Source organism: Strix aluco, chromosome 24, assembly GCF_031877795.1.
Source record: "Strix aluco isolate bStrAlu1 chromosome 24, bStrAlu1.hap1, whole genome shotgun sequence".
In the NCBI taxonomy this organism is placed as follows: Eukaryota; Metazoa; Chordata; class Aves; order Strigiformes; family Strigidae; genus Strix; species Strix aluco.
The window spans coordinates 8,290,380-8,311,318 of record NC_133954.1 but is presented as its reverse complement, the minus strand read 5'-3'; the positions used below and the strand labels follow the sequence as shown (position 1 = coordinate 8,311,318).

General features: G+C 59.0%; 2 protein-coding genes and 1 long non-coding RNA gene across 7 annotated transcripts in view; 2 read left to right on the top strand and 1 right to left on the bottom strand.

Moving 5' to 3' along the window:
• Nucleotides 1-224: 224 nt before the first annotated feature.
• Nucleotides 225-8,362, top strand: SNX11 (sorting nexin 11). Of its 3 annotated transcripts, XR_012626296.1 has the most exons (8): nucleotides 225-312; nucleotides 4,252-4,300; nucleotides 4,612-4,698; nucleotides 5,077-5,177; nucleotides 5,391-5,489; nucleotides 5,667-5,879; nucleotides 6,928-7,032; nucleotides 7,265-7,388. XR_012626296.1 is itself a non-coding variant. In XM_074849598.1 (7 exons), the coding sequence occupies exons 2-7, from the start codon at nucleotides 4,280-4,282 to the stop codon at nucleotides 7,404-7,406; spliced, it is 663 nt and encodes a 220-aa protein (XP_074705699.1). In that variant the 5' UTR covers nucleotides 225-312; nucleotides 4,252-4,279; the 3' UTR covers nucleotides 7,407-8,362. The 3 variants fall into 3 exon arrangements, 2 of the variants coding, with proteins under 2 accessions (XP_074705699.1, XP_074705700.1); XM_074849598.1 differs by lacking the exon at nucleotides 6,928-7,032 and having other exon boundaries at nucleotides 7,265-8,362; XM_074849599.1 differs by lacking the exons at nucleotides 225-312; nucleotides 6,928-7,032 and having other exon boundaries at nucleotides 1,121-4,300; nucleotides 7,265-8,362.
• A 2,375-nt stretch (nucleotides 8,363-10,737) lies between these two features.
• SKAP1 (src kinase associated phosphoprotein 1) overlaps nucleotides 10,738-20,939 on the bottom strand; it is a 156,908-nt gene continuing 146,706 nt past the window's right edge. For both annotated transcript variants that reach the window (XM_074849158.1, XM_074849159.1), the window contains exons 12-13: nucleotides 11,538-11,656; nucleotides 10,738-10,945 (exon numbers count right to left, since the gene is read on the bottom strand). In XM_074849158.1, coding sequence (XP_074705259.1) covers nucleotides 11,558-11,656 — 99 coding nt within the window. In that variant the 3' untranslated portion in view covers nucleotides 10,738-10,945; nucleotides 11,538-11,557. The remainder of the gene's footprint in view (nucleotides 10,946-11,537; nucleotides 11,657-20,939) is intronic.
• LOC141934018 (uncharacterized) lies at nucleotides 15,797-20,533 on the top strand. 2 transcript variants are annotated; one of them, XR_012626261.1, is made up of 3 exons: nucleotides 15,797-15,882; nucleotides 19,172-19,599; nucleotides 20,247-20,533. It is a non-coding gene; the product is annotated as an uncharacterized LOC141934018 (long non-coding RNA). The 2 variants fall into 2 exon arrangements; XR_012626260.1 differs by lacking the exon at nucleotides 20,247-20,533 and having other exon boundaries at nucleotides 19,172-19,637.

The following is a 20,939-nucleotide window of genomic DNA, read 5'->3' as shown; positions in this document are numbered from 1 at the left end:
GCCGTAGTCCCGTCGCCGCGGGGCACCCTGGGAGGTGTAGTCCCCCCGCTCCGCTGCCGCCGCCCGCCCGCCCCGGCGCGGTTTTTCCGGTTTAGGCCCAGGCATGTCGCGCCGGTGGCCGTCGCGGCGTGGCGTGGCCGGACCCCTCGGGGAGCCCGACCGCAGCTGAAGGGCCTGGGCCGCGCCCCGCCACCTGAGGCGGGGCGGACTACAACTCCCAGCATGCCCCGCGCCGGAAGGGGAAGCACCGCCCTGGCTATAAGGGCGCCGCGCCGCCGCGCCGCTTAAAGGGGCCACGGCCTGCGTGAGGAGGTGAGGGGGCCTCGAGGGGGGGAGGACCCATTAGGGCCGCTCGGTGCGAGGCCCCGCCGGCGGTAGGGCTGGGGGTCCGCTGGGCCCCGCGGCAGGCAGCGCCCAGCCCCTGACGGGGGAGCCTTGGCCTGCTCGGAGCGGTGGGGCAGGGCCCGGGGTGGCGGGGCTGGGCCTCACCCCCTGCCGCGGCCTCTCCCGGTGGGGTCGGGCCGGGGCCGCGGTGGCCAGACCAGCCGCCTTCCCGCGGCATCGAACCCCGGAGCGGAGCGGCGGACCGGGTAGAGCGGCGCTGGGGCCCAGCCCCAGGCCGTGCTCATGGTGCCGCTGGGCTCGGGGGCGGCTCGGCCGGGCCGCTGCCGCCGGAGCGAGTTGCCGTTAGCGCGGTCAGTGTCCGGCCCTTGTGTCGCTGTGCGGTGGCGCTGGGCTGGCTGGGGACGTCCCCTTCCAGCGGGCAGCGGTGGACTACGGCGGTCCCGCTCTGGGGCACCTCCCTGGATGAGGAGCCCTTTCCTTCCCAAATGGGAAATCAGCCTCAGCAGATCCTCTCCGGTAGCGGCTGTGGGCGGCTCTGCCCAGGCGTGACAAGCAAAAGCAGAAACAAACGGGGCTCGTTCCCTTTTTTCGTGCTCCTCTGCGAGGCTTTCCTCAAAGCTCGGAGATTTGTGTGGCTGGAAGGCGCCTGGAGCGGTGCTGTGTTTGTGCGGATGGACGTGAAGCCTCGGCCGGGCTGGAGCTGGGCAGGGAACGGAGCTGGGGGAGGGAGCTCGGAGCAGGATTAAACTATCACTGGTGTGTGCTGGTTAGGAAAGAGTATTTGCTGTAGGCCCGGCTGTTAGAGAGGGGTAGAGGCTGCTGTTAGGGATGTGTCACAGTCAGCAAAGATAAGAGATTGCCAGCAAGAGATAAAAACTAACACTTTCTCTGTCAGCAGCGTGAGCACAGGGCTGGGGAGGGCAATCCACCTGGAGCTGGACCGTGTCTGTGGCTCGTTAAACACCCAAACTGCTGTATCCTGGGCAGGTGGAAGTCGTGAGGCTCCAGGAGTGTGGCTGTGGGGTGTTTCTGTGTGGCTTCCACTGCTCACGTCCTTCTAGCTAGAAGACATTGTGTGAGCCCTGGAAATGCTGAAATGCAAGCTGGAGGAAGATTAAACCAAACCCAAACCACATATCCCAGGGCCCCTTAAACTGAGGCTTTAAGCAAAAGCTCCGAAAGAGGATTTGGTGTAACTGTTTAAAGCGAACTCAGAGCTGTCTTCTCCATTGGGTCTAAGTTGATTTATCAAGTTAAGATCAATTAACTCCAAATGTAGCATAAATAAGATTACGTGTTTCTTGGTACAACTCTGGATGAAAGTGGAGTTAAAAGACGTGAGCGCTTGGACTCTCTGATCTCAGTTTTGCCCGCAGCCTGTCCGCCTCCTCGCTGACTGCAGAAAGCCATCTCCCCCCTGGGGTCTCTCTGCTCTTTGGAGCACCCTTTCAGTAGCTGGGAAATTAAATTCCTCTTCCTGGCAACCCTCCGCTGTTCCATTAGGCAATTTCTGAGTCTCTCTCTTCTCCCTCCTGCATTTTTAATCTAGGCAGGGCTGTTATGCAGAGCAAGAAGCTTTAAAAGCAACAGGACGGCGGCAGTGTCCCCTGGGGAGGCCGGGGAACATAATGGTCAAGTTCTGCTGCTGAACTGGTTCTGGCTGGGAGCCCCCAGCACGGGGGAGGATCGGAGCTCCCCCATTACTGCGCTGAGCAAAGTGACTTATGTCACATTTGGCTCCTTCGCTGCTCTCCTTCCCCAGGGGAAGAATCATGTGTGCTGAAGCGTGGGGTTGGGTTGTTTTTTTTTTTTTGGTAGGTTCCCCTCACCCTGCCCCTTACAGCTCAAATTGGAAACAGCAGCAGTCTGACCCAACTCCAGTGAGAGTTCAGTTACTCGGAGGCATCTCAGAGTGGGCCTGGGTCTCTTGCTGTCTATCCCAAAGCTCTCCTCCGCTGGTACTAACACTTTCTGTGCTCTCTGGCTGGAATCGGATGGCTGAAGTCTTGCAGAAAGTACCTGCAAACTGGTGGAGCCAGATTTTTAAAGTGTGGTTTGTGGCTCAACCCCTCCCCTTGTCCCAGCTAAAATTAGCTCCGTCTTCAGAAGAGCTTTGCTTCACATCTGAGCCTATAAATAAAGGCTGGCTTTGCAGCGCTGCCTGACACTTGGCAGCTCTCATGGCCTAAAAGGCAAGACTCCAGGAATGGGGAACAGGTGAAGGGTGGCTTCGCCTCTGCGATCAGGCAGCCACGTCCCTCAGGAGCCTGGGCTGTGACAGGCAAAGTCCTGCACTGCCGGTTCATCCCAGGGGCTCCAAAACCTCTTGCAAACAATCCCGCAGAGGAGGTGAAACGGGGACACGGGACACGCTTGGTCTTCCAGCTCCCCCTGACGAGTATTCCTGGTCTGTGTGCGCACAGCGTGTCTGGGAGGGGGGACTCTCTCTCAGAGAGGTTTCACTGGCTGGACTCTGCGTTTATTGGTTGTGGGGGGCGTTTGTCTCGCTGTCCCCTTCCCCCCAAGTCCTGGCACTGTGTTCATTGTGTTGCTGCAGAACTGGAATTACTGCAGGAGCAACGTAATGGTGGAGCAAATTAGCTGACACGGTCCAGCAGGACCTGGGAGTGCCGGAGGGATGTGGCTGAGGAAGCGGCTGGTGTGACGGGAGCGTTCCCAGCTCAGGGCGCAGCTGAGCCGGGAAAGCTGGGCAGCACGGGGGGGCACCAGGCACCTCTGCGGCTCCCCAGGAGCTTGTCAGCACCCCAGCTCCCACTGGGAGAAGGGGAAGGAGGGTTTAGGGAGGGGCGCAAGGGAGAGCAGTCGCCTTGCAGACACAAAACCTATCCGGGTGGGGAAATCTGGTACCGAGTTTGTTGCTTATTCAGGTGACTTGTGAACGAGCTGGAGAGAAACAGCCTCTCTGTGTCTGGTACTGATGGGAGCCTTACTGAGGGGGCACTGGGGAACGGGTCTGATCTACACAGAGAAAAGCAGGTTTCCTCTGACGAGGAGCAGCGGGATCCTGGTGTGGGCTGGCTGCTTCCCCTGCTCGGACGGCCGAGCCGAGCTTGTGCTGGGCAGGCAGTGAGGGGAGAGGGAGAACTGTAGGAGAAGGAAACTGATAAAAACAGGGTTTTCTCCTCCCCAGCTGAACCGGCTCCCCTGGCATTTCAGTGCAAACCTGCCTGTGCAGGGAGTGAGCTGGGCTCTTCCACCCTGTCTCCCTCCTGCATTGCCAGTTCTGGCTCTGCAGGAGCAAACTGGGGACCTGGGGTCTCGGTGCTGTGCAACAAGGAGGCTGGTCCTGGCTAACGGGAGTTACACTGGGGGAAAGGCTCTCCCGGAGCTGTGTCTGGCTCTCCCAGAAACCCCGTTATCTGCCCGGGAGCGGGGACGTGCTGTGGGAGAGGAGAGCAGGCAGCTCAGCAGGAGCAGCCGGTTGCCCCATCCTGTCCTTGGGTGGTTACAACCTGTCTGAGCTGGGAGCCCTGCTCACCTCTGTCTGCGGTCTGGGGATTTCTGAGTGCTGTTCAAGGAGGCTGCAGGATTCCAGTGCCAATCTGTGGGCAGGGATGACCTGAAGACGAGCCGTGGAGGAAAGAGGCGCTGCAGGCTCTGACTCTGGTCACGGTGCACTCCAGCACGCCCCAGTGAGAGCCCAACGGGCCGCGTTGCCTCAGGAGCACACGGGAGATTAATGCAGGATGCTCTTTCCCTGGGTGCTGCTGGATTGGACGGCACCCTCTTTATTTTGTGGTGACTGAGGGGAGAGGATCAGGGTGGGGGCTAGAGAGGTGCCTGCAGGATGGGACAGAGGTGTGAGGTGCCTGGGGGGATGCAGACTACATGCAAGACCCCGGTGTGTTGATCTTGTCTTACTAAATCCCTTTTTTCTCTGTACAGATGTTTCCCGCTGGGCTCTGGCTCTAGGATGTTGGAGAACCGAGAAGAAGTAAGACCTTTTCTGACGTGGGTTTTGTCTGTTCCTGGCTGGAGTTTGGCAGCGCTGGAGCTCGGCTGAGCGCTGTGTCGAGGGGGTGGGAGGTGCTGAACACCGGGCAGGGTCCGTGGGACAGAGCTGAGGGGCAGCGGGTGACGGGGAGGGGAAAACCTGGAGGTGTCTGCGTTGCCCCTGGGGCAGGATGACCAGGCCAGGGTGGTCATGGGTCGCCGGGAGGTCCCTCTGAGCCCTGCAAAGGGGGTGACGCTGGCGCAGGGCGGTGAGCGCTGCCTCCCCGTGCTCAGGCAGCATTTGTGCCGTAGGAGCTGACGACGGTGCGTGTTCAGGACCCCCGGGTGCAGAACGAAGGCTCCTGGAACTCCTATGTGGATTATAAAATCTTCCTCCATGTGAGTTGTGGCTGAGGGAGAGGGGTGAGCTGGGTCGGGCCGTACGCGAGGCTCAGGAGCAGAGTTGTCCAGCTGTGTCTGGCTGTGCTGGTGGGGATGGAAGGAGCCTCGAAGGGGGAACCCTCAGCAGCCCATCCCTCCTTCTGCGCTGTCTCCGTGTGGGTCTGAGACCCAGCTTATCCCCTGGAGCCTGCTCAGGTTTTCCAGGCGCTTTTCTAGGCTCTTTCATCTCCCCTAGCGCTCCCCAAAGCCCAGTGCTTCGAGGGGATCCCTTAGTCACTGAGCTCAGGGGTCCGTGCAGGCGAGATCCTGCCCTCCTCTGCCTTGCTGCCCCTCAAGCATGTGGATTATTTCCATGGTGGGTTTTTATTTTTGCAGACCAACAGCAAAGCCTTTACCGCCAAGACCTCATGCGTGCGGCGCCGGTACCGTGAATTTGTGTGGCTGAGGAGGCAGCTCCAGAAGAATGCTGGCTTGGTGTAAGCGTGCCTTGTTCTCCCTCCTTTCCCCCTCCTGCGACCAGATGCTGTTTCCTATTGCCCTGAGAGACCCATGTGAGCTCAGAACAGACGTGGATAGAAACCCCAGACACGAACACAGGATACCTGAGCTCCTGGGCTCCAGCTCTGCCCCCGTGTCTCCTTGTTCTGGTGCTGGGGTGATCTGACCCTGAACCTGCTCTGTGCCTGCAGGCCTGTCCCGGAGCTGCCCGGGAAATCCACCTTCTTCGTGGGGAGCACGGATGAGTTCATTGAGAAACGGAGACAGGGGCTGCAGCAGTTCCTGGAGAAGTGAGTAAAGGGATGGAGGGAGAGGATGCACTGCTCTGGTCTTGCTTAGAAGATGCTGGCTCTGAGGTGGCACTAGAGCTGCCGATGCTCACCCTGGTGACGTGGGACACGCAAGCTGTTGGCGGGGCAGGGCTCAGCGTGCTCCTGCCTCGCTCACCCTCCTCTCTCTTTGCGCAGGGTCGTGCAGAACGTGGTCCTCCTCTCCGACAGCCGCCTGCACCTTTTCCTGCAGAGCCAGCTCTCGGTCCCCGAGATAGAGGCGTGTGTGCAAGGCCAGGGATCGCAGACGGTGACAGAAGCCATCCTGCACTACGCCATGTCCAACTGCGGCTGGGTGCAGGAGGAAGAGAGCCGCCCCGCGCTGCTGCCGGGAGGGGACCTGCATGGCAGGTAACGCAGGCAGAGAAGGACCGGCCTGGGGCTACTGCCCCGCTCCCTCGCTGTGCCTGGAGCTGCTGCGGGCTGGCTGGAGCAGGCCTTGGCTACCAGCAGTGCTCTGAGGCAGCCACTGGCTCGCTGTCTGCACTTCCCCTTGCCAGTCCTTGCAGCTGTGGGTCTGGCTACAGCCTGATTTGAAACAGTTGGTGCCTGGGCGAGGGACTTTCACCAGTAGCAAACAGCCTCTGCTGTGAAATAAGAGGAGCTGCCAGGCTTTCTAGAGATCCCTGAATGGTTTTGGATTTCCCTGTGCCACCCTTGCTGCAGTTGTTTGAGGGAATGAAGCGGAGCACGTGTTCCCCAGCCCCGCACAGCCAAAGGGCAGGATTCCTGGGGGTCAAGTGATCGGAGCTGGATATCCTGGGGTGTCACCAGCGCTCTCCTGTGCTGCCCGGGAGGGTGACCTGGCCTGACCTGGCCTGGCCGTGGCTGAGGCTTAGCAGAAAAGAGCTTGAGTCTCTCAGAAGAACTTAAGTTGAGATTTACAAAGGTCTTCGGCTGCTTTCCTCCCTTAACCTCTGGGGAGTGAGGAGCCTTTGGAGGCTTTCAAAGCTCAGGCTTTCTGTGCCTCTTGCCTTTGTCCTTGCAGCCTGAGTGCGTTCTGCAATTCCTCATGCCCGTCAGAGCTTCAGAGTGCTTGCTGCATGCTGGGGAATGAATCGGGCATCTCCCCAGGGGGTGGCTTCCCTCTGCCCCTGCAACCAGGCCAGGGTTGTTTTGCACCTGGGGAGGCAGCTGACCAGGTGGGAGAGGGGGAGGAGGCCATCCTCAGTCTGCCTCTGCTGCAGCTCCCTGCAAGAAGCTGACCAAGCACAGACATCACCTGCGTGTTTGAGTCCCGCGGCAGGCGCGGGGTCCCTGCCTGTGCTCCTGGCAGCCTGGCAGAAGTGCTCTGGGCCCCCTTGCCCCTCAAATACAAGCTCTTTACCTGCTAAGAGGCTGTGTCTGGCCTCCTGCACCCACCCAGCGCCCATGTTTCTTCATCTTGGTTTTCAAATAGCAGGAAGAAAGAGGTGTCTGGACTCCAGCGAGAAACCTGTTTTTAAATAGAGCCCTTCTGGTTTAAGGAAGGGCTTTGCGGGAGCGCAGCAGCCCAGGCTCACGGGTAGGTACCCAGGCAGTGTGGCTCCCGGCTGCCAGCACCGTCTGCCTCTCGCTGGTGGCAGTGTCCCCCCTGTCCCCTTTTCTGCTCTGGGCTTGCGTGCGGGGCCGAGCTGGCTGGGAGCGGCGGGGCTGTGCTGAGGGGAAGCGCAGAAGCGGTTTGACGCGGAGACACGTGGATGTCTGTACCTTCCCCCCATCCCTTCTCTGCTCTGACCCCGTCTCTTTTTTTCCAGCTGTGCCGGCCTGGGAAGCCCGCAGGGTCCAAGCTGCCTGGAGTCCTTCCCATACTGGAGTGACTTTGGCATGGACGACACCCACTCGGACAGTCCGGATGAGCCAGCGGAGCCCCTGGGCGGTCGGCGTGAGATGCAGTAAACGACTCTAGCAACAGCACCTGCCTTCCCCAGGGCCTGCACCCTCGCTGGGAGAGGGACCGTGGCTGAGCCGGAGGGATGGCCAGGCTGGGGGGACTGGGCCTGCACTGGGAGCATGCCCTTGGCCTGGACTCTGTGACGCATGGGGCTCATGTGCTCTCTCCCTGCTGACTCTCGACTGTCCTTGCTGTCCCAGGCAGTGTGTTCGTATCGCTCTTCTCTTTGGAGAAGAGATCTAGTGGTTAGTGAAACCTGTGTTTGTTGTTCCCAAGGCCTTTGCTCTCTGACTGGAGCAGTAGCAGGGCTTAGTTAGGTGGCAGTGCCAGCCAGGCTTTATGTCCCTGGAGTGTCCCTGGCCTGGGGTGGGGTGGGATACACCACCTCACGCCCAGCACGACGGAGGAAAGCTTTCCTTGGTGGGGCTACGGGCCAGGAGCAGGGGCTGGCCACTGCCCAGTAGGTCTCCAGCTTAGTCCCCTGTGCTGCAGGCAGGGGAGCTGCGTTTCCACACTCTGCGGCTCCTGGGGAGGGTGGTCTCAGCTGCGTGGGGCTGGAGCCTGCACGCGGGGTGCTGATACCGTATCCACACTCACCCTGCAGGTTGCCCGCAGCTGGAGCTGAGCTTCCCCCTGGGAGCATGGGGCGGGGGAATGAGGTGGTGGGGAGGTAAAAGAGGGGGCAGTTTGTCTCCCCTGCCCTTCGGAGGGGGGATGCTCCTTCCTCGCACACCGATTGCTGTGCACAGAGGGGAATGGGGGGGCCTCACAGCGAGGATTGAGTTTGCTTGGAAAGAAGGAGCATGTAGCTGCCTCAGAGTCAGTGTCCGGCAGTGCCTGGGCTCTGGCTGCTCTTGATGCCTCTCCCTGTGCTCTCCTGTACCTTTTCCTCCCACCCTCTGCACTGGTGGAGGCAGAGCCGACGTGCTCTGACTTGAAATAAAAATGAAGTAGAAGAACTTACTGGTTGCTGGCAATGTCTGTCCTCGCTGCGTGGGCAGAGGGAGCGGAGCTGAGGCTGAGCTAATTGCAGATAGATGGCTTTAGGGAAAAGGGGGGGTTATTGCACCTCACCACGGGGCTGGAGCTGCCGAAACCATCGGGGCTGACCCTGCCCTGGGCACCAGAGAGGTCCCTGGGTGGTGGCAGGGGACAGGCAGGACTGAGGGGTCCCACTTTGACCCCCAAAGTGAGTTTTGTGGGGCTGGGCCCTGGCAGTGGCGGGGGGGGGGGGTTCAGCCCCACACGGGGGCCAGAACACACCAGGGAGGGTGGGGAGGGAGGGTTAGAAACCCGTTGAGGCGCATCCGAAATGTCAGGAGAAGTTCATTGCGAAGGCTGGCAGCTGCTGGCGCGCTGGAGCGCCCCTGCCATTGGCTGCCCCCCCTCATGCATATTCATGGCTATTCATGAATGTGCGGCTCCAAATGGCGCAGCTGTGAGGCCAGCTGTGCCCACGGACCTGCTCCTGTGCCCACGCGTGCCCTCACCCATGCGGGGCCTTTCCCTCACGCAGGCCCCTGGGCAGGGGCCGTATCCTGCTCCCTGTGCTCCCCCAGCATCGTTCAACGCTGGGAGCTGGGCCTGGCAGTGCCACATCCTTCGCTTGACGCCTTGCCAGGAGCCAGCTTTGCGCCGAAGGGGGATTTGGAAAAGGCTGCTGGGGTGAGGAGGGCTCCATCCCCTCTCCTGCCCTTCCTTCCCCCTCGGGGCTGCTGCAGTTTGGAGCCAGGCAGAAATTATTTTTAGTGGTGTTGATCAGCTTTGCAAAGCTGTCGGGAAAACAGTGACTCAGAGGCGGACGGGGGGGGGGGGGGGGGGAAGCAACCCTGCTCAGAGGGGACTGAGCAGCGGTGCCCCCCCCCTCCCAGGGCTGCAGAGAGCCCCTGAGAGTGTGTGTGGGGGGGACACCTGGGTGGCACCGTGCAGGGCTGCTTTGCTGGGGACAGTGGCCCTGGAGAGGGTGGGGTGGGGTTGGTGACAGTCCCCTCTGCCACACATGGAGCTGCTCAGCGTAACCTTCCCCACGCGGCGCTTCCCCACCCGGCTCAGACCCCCTCCCCGTGCCCTCGCAGCCTGGCATGTCTCTCTCCTCCCCACCGCCTGCCAGAAAAACACCCGCGCTGCTTGGAAGCGGGCCAGGCTCTCCAGACAGCGCATCCTCAGCCCCTCCCCGGCCCAGGAAGGCTGGCTCGCAAGTCTTTGCAAACAAACCGTGGTGCTTTTTCCCCCCCTTCCCAACCTTGCCCCAACACGCAGGGGGGGCTCCTGCTCCGACCTGGGGCTGGAGTAGCCCTGTGCTTGGTCAAAGCATCCTGCTCCCGTCTCCTTCTCCTATTTTCCCCGCCCCTCCTCAAGCACAACGTGAATCTCAGCTCAGGATTTGGGGCAGGATGAGGCCTCCTGATGCTTGAGCTTTAGGAGTGGTAACAGGGTGCTGGCCTAACCCAAGGCCTGGTCTTTTTTGCACCAGAGCATCCGCCTGGGCAAGAGCATCAGTCTCTTCCTGCTGGGATCCCAAAGAGCTCCCAGGAACGATGCTGGAGAGGTGGACACTGGGCCTGCAGCTGCCCCCCAGCTGAGCTGCGCCTTGCAGGATGCTCAGGGATGGGGCAATGGAGGCGGGAGGGCCGAGGGGCAGAGCCGAGGGAGCCTTTCTCCCTCTCCCAGCACACAGATCCCCAGCACGGGCTCCCACGGCTGCAGAGACCCAGGGCTGGAGGAGCAGGTCGGGAACACCGGCAGGATTTGAGCCAAGCTTGCGCCCTGCTGAGCTGAGCTCTGGGCATCCCAAACCCATCCTGCACACCAAAGACGTGCCCAGCAGCGAGGTGCCTTCACCGGTGCAAGCGAGGCCACATGCGGGACCCCGGCGAGGCAGCAGATGCCGGGATGGGTTTGGCTGCATCCCTGCAGCCCCTGAATGCTTTTGGGGTCCCCCCAGTTGTGCCTGGCTTCCAAACATCTGCACAGCTGTGTCTGGAGTGGCCGTTGGGCCGATGTCTGGGCTCACCCCATGGGCGATGCTCCTGTGTTGGCACCAGTGAAGGGCTGGTGGGTGCTGGGGGGCTGCTCAGGAGCAGCCCAGGGGGTTTGGGCACCCTCCCCGGGAAGGCTGCAGGCAGCAGGTACTTACCACCATCTAGTGGCCCTTCAGCCAAGTGCGGGAGGAGGAGGAGGAGGAGGAGGAGGATGGGTTAATCCTCAGTCATGAGCTGGGCTGGGCCTGGACTTGAGAGCTCTGGGGATGCTCAGAGCTGGGGCTGGAGGCGAGAGGTCACTGCTTGCACCCAGCTCCGGCTCCAGACCTGTGACAAAGTCTGGAGCAGCCAAATGTGGAGAGAAAAAGGGGCTTTATTATGGGCTGCCAGCCCCTTGCCATGCCCCGATGGCATCGCAGTGGGTACCACGGGGCAGAGCGGGGCTCCGGGGCACCGTGCATGGGCTGGGTGGTGGGATGTGGGTCTCTTCATGGAACCGGTGCCTGTAGCAGGCGAACGGTGTCGGTGGTTTCTCAGCGTGGCCAAGGAGAGAGAAGCAGCACCTGGATTTGGGGAGGGGGAGAGACACGGGTGACGGTGGGGAAGGGGACACCAAGACGCAGGATGGGACGGACACGGCCTCACACGTTGGTGACTCGTGGGCGCAGGGGGGATTACGAGGGTGGGAGATCTCTGGGTGAACACGGAGCTCTCGCAGGTGTCAGGACTCTGCCTCTAGCTCGGCTGCAGACCCCCGCTGCTTTCACAGCCCTGACCTGTGCCTCAGTTTCCCCATCCGCCAAATGCAGGGTTTTGTTTGGGAGAAAACCACTGCGTATGCAGCGCTTGGTGTTACCGCTGGTGACACCCAGCTCTCGGGCTCCAATGGAGGTGGCTGCTGCCACATTTCTGCCACGGAGAACTTGAAATCCAGGGAGGGACGCTGGGCAGGGCGGTATCGTCCCTGAACTACAACCGTGGTTCCCAGCCTTGCCTGCTCTCACGTAAAACAGAGACCAGGAGATGGAGCCAAAGACAACCCTCAAGGCTCAGCACCCCGGAGATGCCGGGGCACCCCAGGAATGGAGCCACCACCCCAGCACCCACTTCCACCCCCCATCCCTAGTGGGTGCACCCCAGGGTGCCACCTTTCACCTGGGGTGCCATGGTCCTCATCACTCCTCCAGGTCGTAGGCAGCCACCAGATAATCCTTCGGGACGATCCCGACCACGTTGTTGAGCTCTCCGACCCACCAGCCGTACACGTTGTACTCCTGGGAAGACACAACCAGAGGGACAAGGGTTTAGTGCTGGGGCAGTGGACACAGATCAGGCCCCCTCCTTCAGCACCTGCATCTACAGAAAGCAGCCCCCAGACCCCCACCAGAAAATACCCCAGTCCCACCTCTCCCTCTGGTAAATCCTTCACTGTCCTTCCTACCCCCCCCCTTCATCCTGCCCCTCTCTCCCCCTTTGCTCTGGGTCCTGCAGGGCACAGCTTGGGGCTGGCTCGGAAACTCAGCGTTTAATTCACACCCTGATATTTTGGGGTATTTTAGTTTCAGATGTCAGCCCTTGGGATGTCCCAGGCCCCGGCCTGGAGCTCTGTGAAGCCCCTCCAGGTGGATCATGCCGGGGTAACGTGTCCCCTCCCCAGATTTACGTGTGATTTTCCCCTGACAGCAGATCTTGGAGGCAAATAATAACAGAGAAAACCTCCACCCCACCATGCGTGTGAGAGGAGGAGTTAGCACACACAAGCTTAAGAAGTTTGCCATCAAAACAGGAGATTATTTTTTTTTTTTTTTAAAAAAGGGGACGTTACAAGTGATGTGCACAGCAGCATGTTCAGTCCCGTGTCCCACGCGAGCTCTGACCGCCTCACCCCCCCCCGCCCCGCCAGCCTGGTCGGGGCATTTAACGCATCCCTGAGCTCATCCCTGATTCCCGACAGGGAAAGGGCTTTGCTGGGGACAGGGGCTGAGTCACCAGAGACAGACGCTGCTCCCGATGCTTCCAGCTCTGCAGATGGTGCTGCTGGAGCCAGGAAAGGGGCTCAGGAGTCCCGACACTCCCCAGGTTGGGATCCTGATGCTCCCCGAGGGACCCCCACCCCAGCAAACAGCACTGAGTCAAACCCCCTCCCCGTGATGCTGTTGGGAAGGAAGGAGCAGGGGCTCCATCCCCTTGCCCTCACCAGCCAGGGAAAACAAATCCTGCTGCAAAACCAGGAGGAAAAAATTCCAGTTTATTTGCTGTAGCCTGGAGACCTGTGGGCAGAGGGGCCGAGATGCACCCCCCAGGCGTGACGGGGAGCCCCCAGCCTCCGCTCACCCCCCCCCCCCCAAGCTCTGCCATAGCCTGAACACTATGAGGTATTTTAAAATAATTTCTGCTTTGATGAATTGCCGGGTAGTCCGCGATTGCTCATAATCAAAGGGAGGAAAATGCAAATGAGAGCCAGCCGAGAACTTGCGGCACCGAGCGTTTATTTCACTGCGCAGTGCCAAAAAGAATTAAAACAACATTAAACTCCCAGCAATAATGTTTAAGTCCTCGTTTCCAAGTGCCAAATTGCACCACTCTGGATCATACAGATGTTCGTTAATTATGCTAATTTTTATTAAACTATTAAAACGAGGAGTGCACTGGCACAGCAAGGCAGAGCCCAGTGCAGGGTGAACTCTGCTCTCGTCTGGAGGTGCTAATTTACATCTCGCGAACGTGCTGATGCCTGAGACCGGCTTTTGGAGGGGGGCGAGGAGAAGGAGGGAGCTCGAGGATGGTTTTGCTGGAATCTACCTAATTACACACTAATGGGGCCTCTGTGCTCAGTACCTGCCTGGACTGGGTTGTGGCGGGGGGTAGGGGGGGAAATGTAATTTAGCTGAGATTTTACAGAAGGGACTGAAAACGCACTGATCGGGAAGATAATTGTTCCAGAGAGGTTGGTGGGCCCGGAGCGGTGGCATCGGGAGAGGGGAGAGGGATGCTCTGCCCCCTCAACCTCCAGCAGGTGCTGCGTGGTGGGAGCTTGACAGGGTTCTGCAGGCAGCACCCATGGGTGCTGATGCCACGCCAGGAGCCCCTGTGTTGCTGGGGAGGGGGGGGCAGCACCAGGCATCAGCCAGGAGGCAGAGCAAAGCCACCGCTCGCAGAAACGCAGCGAACTGGGAACGCAGTGCCCTTCCCAGTCTGGTATGTAACGGGGAACTGGATTTAGGGGTCACCCTGGCAGCCATCCTCCAGGCTCAGCCGTTCTTCACACAGCCGTGATGGCCTCACTCTGCTCCCGAAATGCTGTGATTGTCTCCCAGAAGGAAGAAAACCCCTCAGAGCACTTCTCCACGTTTCATTCCCAAGATCCCCGGTGCCAAGCGAACCCGAAGCAGACGCTCGTTCAGATAATCGCCCGCAATCAGGGCTTTTATGGCGGGTTGGTGCACGGGGCCGTAAAAAGCTTTATGCTGCTAATCTCTATCGACAAGGGAGAAGGAAAAGGAGGGAAAAAGAAACAACAAGACGACAACCACAACCCGGTTTCCCTCCCTGCCTTGCACCATGGCTCCTCCAGCATCACCCAGGAGAGACGATGCTCTTCCAAGGAGCAGGAAAGTGGAGTCCCCGAATGACCCAGCTACAGATTCCCCCTGTCCCCATCACGGGGGACATCCCACAGCCCAAGCCCACAGTCACAAAGGTGGCGACAGGAACGTGGCCAACCGTCCTCTGCATGGCCTCAGATGGAGACAACCGCCCTGCGAGACCCTAAATGTGCAGCCACATCTTTCCAGCAGCACTTCCCCTGCTCCACCAAGCTCAAACTGTCCCGTCCAACATCCCTCCCACCCCTCACCGAGAAGCACGGGCTCTCTTCCTCCGCTGAGCAGATGATATTTACTCCCCACTGGTGCTCCCAAGCCCTCCTTGCCACCGCGCTCCTTCGCCAACCCTCGTAAACAACCCCGCCGGGCTTCGGGGAGGCCATTAATCACCCCCCTTCGCACAGAAGATCAATGACGCTTTGATGGATGCCAAAGGAAAAGCCAATCAGTCAGGGACTTATCGGTTTATGATTGCTCAGCCCCATTATTAGTGCTTGTGTGTCATACATTATTGTTAGGAAAATGGAGGAATCTAATTCATAGATGAGGTATGGCGGGCGTGTGAGGGGTCGGCTGACACCGGGGAGTTTTATACCAGGTCAGCTATACATCTATTTACCTCAAAAACCAGCTCGGAGCTGTGGCAAGCTCTGAAATCAAGGGCTTACCTGTCCTTGGGGGATTTGGAACCGGCAGCAGCTGAGGGACATGGCTGGGAACGCCGCTTCCTCGGCACATCATCCAGGCTGAAGCACGGAGGAGTTAATTTGGGTGATGCTCACCCTTTGCCTCAGACCACGGCCTACCATTACCTGCCCCCCACCACGCTGCTCTTTTGTAAGGTGAATCCCTATAAAAATAAATTAGTCCCACTTGCTTCCAATGATCCAATTCCCAGCTGCTGCGGGGAGCTGAGGACACACAGCTGGGGCTGGGGCATTGCTTCTGCCCCTGGTCCCATCTGCAGCACCTGCTCCGGGGTGGCCGCAGTGTCACGTCCCACCAGTGTCTGTGTGTCCTGTCCCACTGGTGTCCGTGTGTCCCCTCCGATGGGGCTCTCCATGTCCCAGCGCAGGGGTGAGAGGCTACTGGACAGAAGGGGCTCAGAGCAAGTGGTACCAGGGGAGAGGGAGAGGAAGATGATGGTCCCCAGCTGGGGAAGGCCATGCAGAAATGACCACCCTGGGCCCCGGGAGGCACGTGGGCCGTTTTGGCAGGGACAACAGCACGGCTCCTCCTTGAGAGGAGTTGTCAGACTGTCCGTGGGGAGACCAGCTCAGGATTTAGCCCGTTAAAATTTCCCATTAAAAACAACCGACGGGCCCAGCAAGGCGGCACCACGGACCCTGCCGACCCCCAGCACACCCGCGCCGGTGGCACCACCAGCCTGGGGGTGCCTGAACTCTGGGGCGGGAGGGACCCACGTCCCCTCGGGCACCCCGCAGCCGGCGGGGGGACGGCGCGGGGGACACATGGCCGGGACAGACAGACGACGACGGCCGGGCCCCCCGTGCGGCACGGGAGCGGGCAGAAGGTGCAGCTGGAGCCCCGTCGGGGCCCGGCCGGGAGACAATAGCGGCGGCAGCCTCCGCTCCGCGGCGCTGATGGGATTGGGAGCCCATGTGAAACTGCCGTATTAATATTTATTCCACAAAGCGCGCGGCTCCCAGCTTTGCGCGGCTCCGCCGCGCTCTGACCGCAGTACCAACCCTCAGGCACCGCAAACACAATTTGAAAACAATGTGACGGAAATGTTTAATCTGCTCAGCCCATCTGTGCTGCGTATTTCTCCAGATCTCCCTGAGAGAGGCGCCTTCGAATCTCCACATTGCCTTTAATATTCTCCTAAATCACCTCCCCACTGCACTTCAAGGGCCATTGCTACAATATCACAGGTTCATCGAGAGTGCACGGGAGAAGGGGGGGTGCAGGGAGGGGAGGGAGAGGGACTGGGGTATCGGCTGGGATATTTTTTATTTTAAAATATTTCCCAGGGATGGTGTTCCTGTGCCCCTCGGACAAGCGAGAGAGAGGAGGAAAAAAAAAAAAAAGGGGTGTGTGTGTGTGTGTGGAAATCAGAGGGAAGTTATTGTGCTGTTGCTGGGAGGCGATTAGCGAGGCTGTTTAGAAGCAAACAGGCTGGAATGGAGCAAAAATCATTTCCAAAGAATCGCTTTTATTAATCTCCTTCCTCGGCCGCTTGTTTCCGCGTGCAGCTGCCGCTATTCCTCCCTCTGGAGGCCCCATCCTGCTCTGAGCTTCACATGCGACCGGGCGCGGATGCTGGGGTGAGGGGGGAGCCCCCAAACCAGCGGCAGCCCCGGGTGGGGGTGGCTGGGCCCAGCACTCCTGCGTGTCCCCCCCCGCCCCGGCACAACTGACCTAGAGCCAAGATGCCGCAGCTCAGGTGCATCCCTGCTCCCTGCCTCAGTTTCCCCATCGCACGACGGCCGAGCCCCCGCACGCGGCTTTTCAATACGTAAAAAGGGCTTCTAAGAAAGATGGGGACAGCCTTTAGTCCAGCTCGTTGTGGTGGGACAAGGGGTGATGGTTTTAAACTGAAAGAGGCTGGATATAAGGATATTTTTTTACAATTTGGGGTGGTGAGGCCCTGGCACAGGCTGCCCAGAGAAGCTGTGGCTGCTCCCTCCCTGGGAGGGTTCAAGGTCAGGCTGGACGGGGCTGTGGGCAACCTGATCTGGTTGAAGGTGTCCCCGTGGCAGGGGGGGGTTGGACCAGGTGACCTTTAAGGGTCCCTTCCCATCCAAACTGTGATTCTCTCCCTGCTTCCTCCCCGGGCTGCTGGGTGCCAACACCCCCAAATCACCCCACAGCTGTGTATGGGGTCCAGGGGGGGATGTGCGGGGTCTGGGGGTGTGCAGGGTCCAGCGGTGCGTGGGGTCCAGGGGGGGTGTGAGTTCTGGGGGTGTATGGGGTCCAGGGGGGGGTGTGCAGGGTGCAGGGCCGCATGGGGTCTGGGGGTGTGCGGGGTGCAGGGGAGGTGTGGGGGTGTGTGGGGTCCAGGGGTGCGTGGGGTCCAGGGGGGGGGTGAGGTCTGGGGGTGTGTGGGGTGCATGGGAGGTGTGGGGGTGTGTGGGGTCCAGGGGTGCAGGGGGGATGTGGGGGATCCAGGGGGGTTTGTGCGGGGCCCGGGGGTGCAGGGGGGATGTGTGGAATCCGGGGGGGCTGCGGGGTGCAGGGGCTGTGCGGATTACAGGGGGGGCTGTGCAGGATCTGGGGGGGGTGAGTGAGGCGCCGAGGGGTCCAGGCGGGGTTCTGCGGGATCTGGGGGAGCTGTGCGGGATCCGGGGGTACAGGGGGTCCAGGGGGGGTTGCTCGGGATCCGGGGGTACAGGGGGTCCGGGGGGGGCTGTGCGGGATCTGGGGGAGCTATGCGGGATCAGGGGGTCCGGGGGGGGCTGCGCGGAGCCCGGGGGTGCAGAGGGGCGGCGGGGGGCGGGCGGGCCGGTGCCGCATCCCTCGGCGTTGCCATGGCAGCCGCTGCCGGCCCCGCTCCCGCATCCCCGGGGGCCGGATCCACCTGCTCCCCCCGGCCCGCCGCGGGGTCACGGGCAGGGCGGCAGGATAAATGAACGGGAGCACTAATGATGTGTTGGCTGGCTGTTTATGCTCTCTGTGTGTCAGGGGCACTCACATTTAGAGAGCTCATTATGGCTGCAATTAGACTGCACCATTGCTAGATATTTAACTCCTTTTTCTTTTAAATTAGCATTTTAATAACGTGCTTTGAGCAGGGGAAACAAAATGACCATTTTTCACGGACAAACTTCCTAGCTGTAGGTGCAACTTTAATGGCAAAGTTGCAAGGGAGGTAAAATAAGATCAGGCCTGTTCTCTTCCCACCTATCCCTGCCCTCTCCCCCTCCTCCCCGCCACCGGGAAGGAGGGAAAAAAAAACGGGAGAGATTTTTATTTGCTTTATCGCACACTCCATTTCCTAAATTTGTTCTGCAGCCAATTATTTTCGCCTTTAAAGTCCCGAACGCTCACGCCTGATGAAAATTAGCAGCCATCTGAGTTAAACTCTGCCTGTGACCTGTGAAGAGGGCTCGGAATAATTGCGTACATGTGTGTGTGCACGCGCGTGTGCGAGGAGCCATCCATCCCCGGCTCCCCGAGCTGCGAGAGGGGAGCGGGGGGCTGTGGGTGGGAGCAGCCAGTGCCCATTACGTGATGGGTATTATCAAAATATCTTTATACAGTAACCCCCAGGGCCGCTTCCCTGCAAAGGTCACCGCAATTATTTCCCCTTCGTTCATAACTCTCCGGCTGGGCTTATGGGCCCGGGGAGGGCGGCAGAGGGGGACGAGGGGGACAGCCGAGGGGTTGGCTGTGGCCACTGCGCCGGGAGGAGGGATGGGGACCGGCGAAGGCAACGGCTCCGCGACTTTACTGGGAACTTGCAAAACCGCCCATTTTCTTCGCACCCGCTCTGCAAATCCCGACCCCAGCCAGCCCGAACGTCGCGGTTTCGTTCCTCCATTAAGATTTATGCTCCTAATTAATAGATGACCCTAAATCACCCATCCTTCCCCCAGGGATTGCTGGGAGGGCCGCGGCGAGGGGGCGAGGGACCCTGGGAGGGGTGCGCCCGCTGCTGCCGGGATGGGAGAGGGACCCAAGTCACCGGGAGCGGGTGCCCCCTCTGCCCCAGATCCCCGTCCCAGCCCCAGCCAGCTCCAGCCCCTTTCCCTAACAACCAGCAGCCCCCAGACACCCCAGGTCAGCACCAGGAGCCAGAGCCGGGACCCCCAGGGCCCCGACGTAGCTGAAATCGCACCAAGAATCCCGAATCAGTGGGGAACCACAGCAGGGGCAGGGCAGGAGAGGAGGAAGAGAGACGCAGCCTTTGCGAGAACGATGCTTTAAACGTTTCCTCTATTGCATCCGCTCAGCTGTACCTTAGACACCGCCGTTTCATAAATACAATCCGGGTAGCGCAGGCTATAATTTGGTGATAGCTACCCCAGGACATATCTAGATACACTTCTGTTATTTTAATTAAATACTGCATTATGGTTTGTGACAACTTCATCGCTATAGCGTAAATGAATTTGGAATTAAAGTCTTACTTAGGCATTCCACTACTTCCCCCCCTTCCCCTCCACCCCTCCGTGTTACAAAGCAAAAGGCTATAAAATCAAGATGTTTGTTCATTTACAGATGGAGCAGCTTGGAAAAGGGAAAAAAAAAAAAAAAAAAGGAGAGAAGGAGAGACGGTGCAGAAGCGAACGCGAAACACCGGTGGCTTGTGAGCATCTTCGGGTGGAGAAGAGCACAAATGGGGGATGCTGAATATTAATTGTGTGCGTTACCGTTATCCTCCAAACCGGGCTCCTCCAAACGCCCCTTCCCCCGGCCACGGGGTTTCTGTGTTGTCCCTGAGTGTCATTTTTAACTCTTGATTTGTGACTGCTGCAGAGAGGACGAAGCGCTGGAAGTTTTAGACCTTTGGGGATTCAGCCCGTGGGAAGGGCACGGTGGCGGCTGGAGAGGCTGAGTGATGGTGAAGGGAAACTTTTTATTTTATGCCCAGGCCTGGGAGTTTCAATTCCATCCATCTATTAACTCGTCTCTAATGAAACTAGACCGTACGTGACATTTTGCAATATAACTGCTTTAAATGTTAGCACATCAATTGGTTTAAATGTTACCCGCGCCTCATGAACCGGGAGATGGTTTTATAATTATCTCCGTCTCTCTCTAATGAACAAAGATTTCTACTGTCTGCTGGTATTTTGCATTAGCAAAGGAAACAAGGATGCCTGCTCGAAACACGGGTGCTCAACAGGCTCAGGCAAATAAAAACCACAAGTTCTGAGGGTGGCAGAGGTGTTGCCTGTCACCTCTCGGCAAATCGATGCCGGATTTACACCCTTCCTCGTCTATTTTCCCTACGTGCAGTTGGGGTTTCATCCTCAGGCCTCCTCTCGCTCCCTCTATCGCCGATTAACCACCTCCCAAATAAAAACCACTCGCATCCATCTACCCACACGCGCACGTATATATGTATAGAATATGTAGATCCATAAAACGGCGGCAGCCTGGGAAAGTTATGGCCGGGGAGGGATGGGTTTAACGACGAGGCTCCGCTTTAATATTTCCCGTCATCGCGACCCCAAGTGAAATTTCCACTTTCATTTACGAAATAAGCCGGGAAATCGTCGGGCATTTGTTACGCTGGAAATAAAAAGCTGCTGCTTTTTTTTTTTTTTTTTTTGCCACCCATTTGAAACAGGGCATCGCAGCAAATGTCACCCCCACCTCCCCGGCAGATTAGCGAGGGGCTCGTTACTAAATCTCTGTCTAATAAACGCAGAGTTGACTCTGGAGGAGCTGCTGGTTATAACGCTGGCTTTGGAAAATGGAAGGATTGTCACACTTAAAGACACAAATTTCCCCTGTAATATATTCGAATGGAAACCTCTGAATCCAATACTACATGGGCATATCTAATAAATTCACGATATTTCAGCCTCAACAGCCTACGACGGTTAGTTTTAAAGATTTATGTGGTAAAAAATTACTCGGTGATGAATATAGTTTATTCTGCGCAGTATTGGAGGGTATAAGGAATTAAACTACTGTCTTTAACAGTGAATTTATTATTACCTCTGTCAAAGCCGAAGTCTTTAACAGCATTTATTATAAATTTCAGTGCAAAATAAATGGTCAGAGTACGCCTTAAACCTTAAAGCCCTCCAGCAGAACCACGTGCCAGCCCAGAAGTTCACAGGTCGGGGGGGCGATGTCTCAGCAGCCCCCCGAGATGGCCGGGGCTGGCATTGGGGTACCACGACCAGGGGGAAGAGGCCACCACTAGTCCCCACCACGGCCACCGCTGCCCCGTGGGGACCGGGGTGACCCAGCGCGGAGGGCAGGATGGCACGTTTGGAGCTGGCAGGGTGGTCGGTGTGGGGTGAAAGCAGCC